Genomic DNA, 4,664 nt, shown 5'->3' with positions numbered 1-4,664 from the left:
GCGGGGGAGGGGGAGGAGCAGGAGTTGGAGCTTATACAGAGCGATGTTCCTAAGCTGACGCTGAGTGGAGAGATCCGCGTTCGATCGACCAACGCGTTACCTACAGGAGAAGGTAGGCTTACTTACTATTATATCATTATTTTTTATAAAAATATAACTAAATACAAATATGTATATATATATATATATATATTATTATAAATATTAAAATATATCGTGCATCGAGGCCGGATGACTTACCGTGTCGTCGCAGTCGGAGGCCAAGAAACAAGCGAACGCCTGGCAACGGAAGCGCACGATGTTGGCATCGGGGAACTTGAATGCGCGGAAGGCGATCCACTTCTCGACCGGACTGTCTCCACCGATGTTCTTCTGTACGGCTTCCGTCTGTATGATGTCATCGACTAGACCAGCGTTGACGCACCTGCGAGTGAGCAAAAAAGTAATTAATACGCTATAATTAGTGCGTTAATTGTATTCCGAAAATATTTACTCGCCAGCTATAGAGAGGTGCACGACCGGAAAAAATAGGACACTTGATTTAATTAAGCATGCAATTGTTATAATTAATACGTTAATTAAATTCCGTGAATATTTAATCGCCAGTTGTTTAGAGGAACACGATCAATACAAATACAAAACAAAAATTGAAAAACAATGCCAAGGCAATTGATTGCAAACTTGCGCATTCGTAGACGAAACGTCGGTTACTTCCCCCAATAGACCATACGTTTGAAACTTCCGTGTTATCGATTAGTTTTGCCTGGATGTTTCGATATACTCACTCGGCGCTATCGACTAGTTCCACCTGGAAGCTCTCGTCGGCTGCGCTGAAGGCGCGACAATCGTAGAGAAGGATGTTCTGATAGATACCTGTCGGATGAACAATGGCAGAAGATTGGCACGCGTACACGGATAGATGAAGAAACAGCTAATGATCGCACAGAATACACGAAATTGAACGTTATGCACATAATAATAAACACGTTTGAGTAAAATTGTAAAACATTGCAGCTGTTTACTACAGTTAATTACCGCAGAATTTTTGATATTGCGTGTAAGCTATATCGCTATGAAACCTTTTAAGGTTAGCACTATATTAGTCGCATTTTCAAAAGCTAGGTATGAGTAGCAGACACGTGGCAATATACACTTACGGGTTGTGTCAAAAGCGTGTATGACGACGTGTCTGCGCTCTACGCTAGCAACTAACACACAGCCACGGCAAAAACATGTATATATCACATAATACATCATCAGGAGGATGAAACCTGAATCGTTATTTAAATATAACCTCTCTAGGTTTCTTTTAGCATTGCGATTACTGGCCGCACTGCACTTACCCTCCGAGCGAGAAACAGAGACGTAAAAACATACATCGCAGCATACAAACTCAAAAGATACACGGAAAGCTCGAAAACTCGCAATAAACTCTGAAGCAGAATAGACACGGATAGCAGTGCACTTACTCGCATCTTCCAGGCTAGCAACGAGTAGCAGAGGTGCGCCGATGTCGACGAAGTTGCTGTGTCGTCTTGCCGTCATTGTCGCTGCCTTCCCACACCGTGAGGCGAATCTGCGGCCGGCGGAGGCGTGTTGTGCACTATACTCTACGTCACTGGCGCTGATTGTCACCGCCATGTCGATGTCGTAGTCGCAGGTGATAAGATACGTTATGTCATCGGCCTCGATGAGATTCTGACGTTGTGCGATCGTCACGAACACCATGTACGTCTGATCCTATAAGAACCAAATGTAGAATTGCTGTAAGTGGCGCAGGTGGGGGGGGGGGTGGCGGTCACACATGTTTAAATAATTACTTTCACCTCATTCGTCTTTTACATTATTTCAAGCTATATTTATATTATATTTATATATATACGCGCGCTCACACACACACGCATATATATATATATATATATATATATATATATATATATGTGATATAAGCAGAACTGTGTTCATTGAGTGAGACTGCAGAACATACGCTACGGGTATTCTCTAGCTATCTACGCTAGCTGTATAACATGAAATATGAACGTACGGCAGTGTTTTGGAAGACGCCGCACTCGTTGTAGTCGATCGACAGCGTTAGCGACGACGCTCCATCGTCTCTCGCGCGACACCTAGCGTCGGAGTGGTAGCCGTCGGCGAACGCCTCACCATTGAAGCCAGATTCGAAGAACAATGTGACGTCAGTGGCGTCTCCACGACACGTGATAACCTTATCTGCAACCGCAAGATGGCGATTACGATGATGACGTCACCAGATGTGCGCAACGCCAATGAAATGTTCGATGTAGTAATCACAACACGCATATGTAACCTGCTCGGTGCAGCAGGATGTCACGTATCAACGAGCGTATACGCGATCAACGTATAAATAATTACGTAACACATTGCGTACATAAGTAGCTACGTAAGTACTGGACTAGAACTACTACGTACAGAGAAAAAACGGAAATCGACGTCTATTGATTAATTAGCATCGATAAAAAACGATAGAAACGAAAACGAAGATGGTAAATATGGGACTCTGAAAATCAGCAAAAAATCCAAGTTCAAAATGATGTTCAATCTTGTTTGTTGATGAAACAACTGGGGGATCATTTCGTGTTTTACACTCACCCAGCAGCGTCGGTGTAAAGGCTGTATCTCCCTCACGCATTACCGCGCCAACAACAGCCATCACGAACAGTGCAGTGTGGAACTTCGTCATGATGGTCTCTGCTTATATCTGTAGAAACAGAAATCACAGGTAAATATATATATAAATAGCGAGCTTATAAATACCTGACGGGATGCATGCTCGTAAGAACAGACAAGCAGCACAACTGTATCGCAGGAAAGTAATAGTAAACGAGCAAAAGTAACTTTACAAAGAACGTGCACGCGCGGGCTGCGTGCACATGCAGTACAATATATATATATATATATATATGTATATATGTATGAGATTTTTTAGCTGAAACGCACAGAGCGTGTTTTTCACGCAGTCACACACGCAATACGTATACGCAATATGCCAGTAAAGCGAAGTACGAGTTACAAATTATTGTCCTTATATCACATTGACAATTACTACGATGAATCAATCTAATTCCAGCTCGTAAGCAGACGATATTAATACTGACTTTTAAGTTATAATCGAGCATAACACATCGCGTAAACGATCACCACACAAAAAAAGTTTCAACGAACAACAAACGAAAAATACGATATCAGAACAACACTTACCTTCACACGTGGAATGCTTGCACGCTACGATCAGGTTTGACGTGAGTGTGTGTGATCTTGCATCGCCCTCCTCCCATGTTTTATAGGAGAGCCGTCAGCCCGGGGGTGTGGGGGACTAGGTGAGAACCGGATTGTTCAGCGCTTGGGCACGGTCGACCCCGGGTCCCCGTTACTTCGTCCCAAGCGTGCTCCGCGCGATTGCTATATAAACAATAGCATCCCGTTGATAGGCGAGAGGTGGGCCTCATCCCAATATCAACAAGGTGGTCCTGACTCCAAATACCAGGACATTGGGGCTCACCCTAATATCAACAGTGTGGTCCGGACTCCCAATATCAGCACAGAGGGCCTCGATCACCCCAATATCAACACGGTGGGGGCTTACTCCAAGGGTGGTCATGACTCCAAAACCAACACAATGCTTAGCACACAACGAGTCAATCATAGCGCATCATTGTTGTCTAAGTAACAAAGTATTTGTTGATTGAACACGGGCCGCTGCTTCGGGTAATGGACGATGGGTTGGTTTCGATCCTATTAACGGGACCATGATAGGAGCTATGCCGGCAGGTGGGTGCTTGGGGTTAGGATAACGGCCGCATACATTCCTGTAGAAACAGTATACGTTCCTACAAGCATCTACTTTCTCATCGAGATTGATGAAAGAACAATCATAGCCAATGCTTTACCGAGTGGCTCTAACGAAAAATCGCTTTGTCAAAGTAGAACGAGTATGTGTGTGGCCGTGAAACACCTTCTATGAAAAGACCTATTTAATTACTAGGCGACATTTCACTGCCCACGCTATCACAAAAGCTTCTCTCTGCCCATCGATCACGTGGTAACGCGTTGCTTGCTCGTCGAAGATCTAAGATCTGGTATCGATTGGCAATCGCTGTTATAGATACGTACCTAGATACAATAATGTGACCCAGCACAAGGTGCTACTCTTGCGTTGGGTTTCATTATTGTATCTAATCCGTGCCACGCGCGTCCCCGGGGATATGGTAATCAATGGATCACCTATTGGTGTGCATTATCTGACAATCGTTAGAGAAAATGTAATCATGGCCCACACGCGCACATGTATAGTTACTAATGCTAAATGGTTAAACACCAGCAACTATATACCATCACTACGTATATACACTACACGTACAACAATTGTTTATTGTGTTATTGCACTGTGAGTATAATATTATTTCCACGTATTGCATTGCATTATTGTATTGCAACGTGTACGACCACGTAAATACGTTACCACGTTCAACAATTGTCAATATAATAATAATAATAAAATTATATTATACAATATTATTTATATATTATTGTCATTATCTATTAATTAAATATTATAATATAATATTATAATACCAATTGTCAATCACGACTATTGTTTAGACGATAGAAAACATCTATGTAACTTG

General features: G+C 42.6%; 1 protein-coding gene across 1 annotated transcript; it reads right to left on the bottom strand.

The window, feature by feature from the left end:
- Positions 1-204: 204 nt before the first annotated feature.
- On the bottom strand, positions 205-3,344 carry LOC106814368. The gene is made up of 6 exons (XM_014818680.1): positions 3,238-3,344; positions 2,629-2,737; positions 2,045-2,229; positions 1,470-1,740; positions 786-873; positions 205-424 (listed from the first exon to the last, which is right to left on the bottom strand). Exons 2-6 carry the CDS (start codon positions 2,717-2,719, stop codon positions 205-207), a joined length of 855 nt encoding a protein of 284 aa, XP_014674166.1. The 5' UTR covers positions 2,720-2,737; positions 3,238-3,344.
- Positions 3,345-4,664: the final 1,320 nt, after the last annotated feature.

Source organism: Priapulus caudatus, unplaced genomic scaffold (assembly GCF_000485595.1).
Source record: "Priapulus caudatus unplaced genomic scaffold, Priapulus_caudatus-5.0.1 Scaffold914, whole genome shotgun sequence".
NCBI lineage: Eukaryota > Metazoa > Priapulida > Priapulimorpha > Priapulimorphida > Priapulidae > Priapulus > Priapulus caudatus.
The sequence above is the reverse complement of the archived record's forward strand: the minus strand, read 5'-3'. Positions and strand labels throughout refer to the sequence as shown.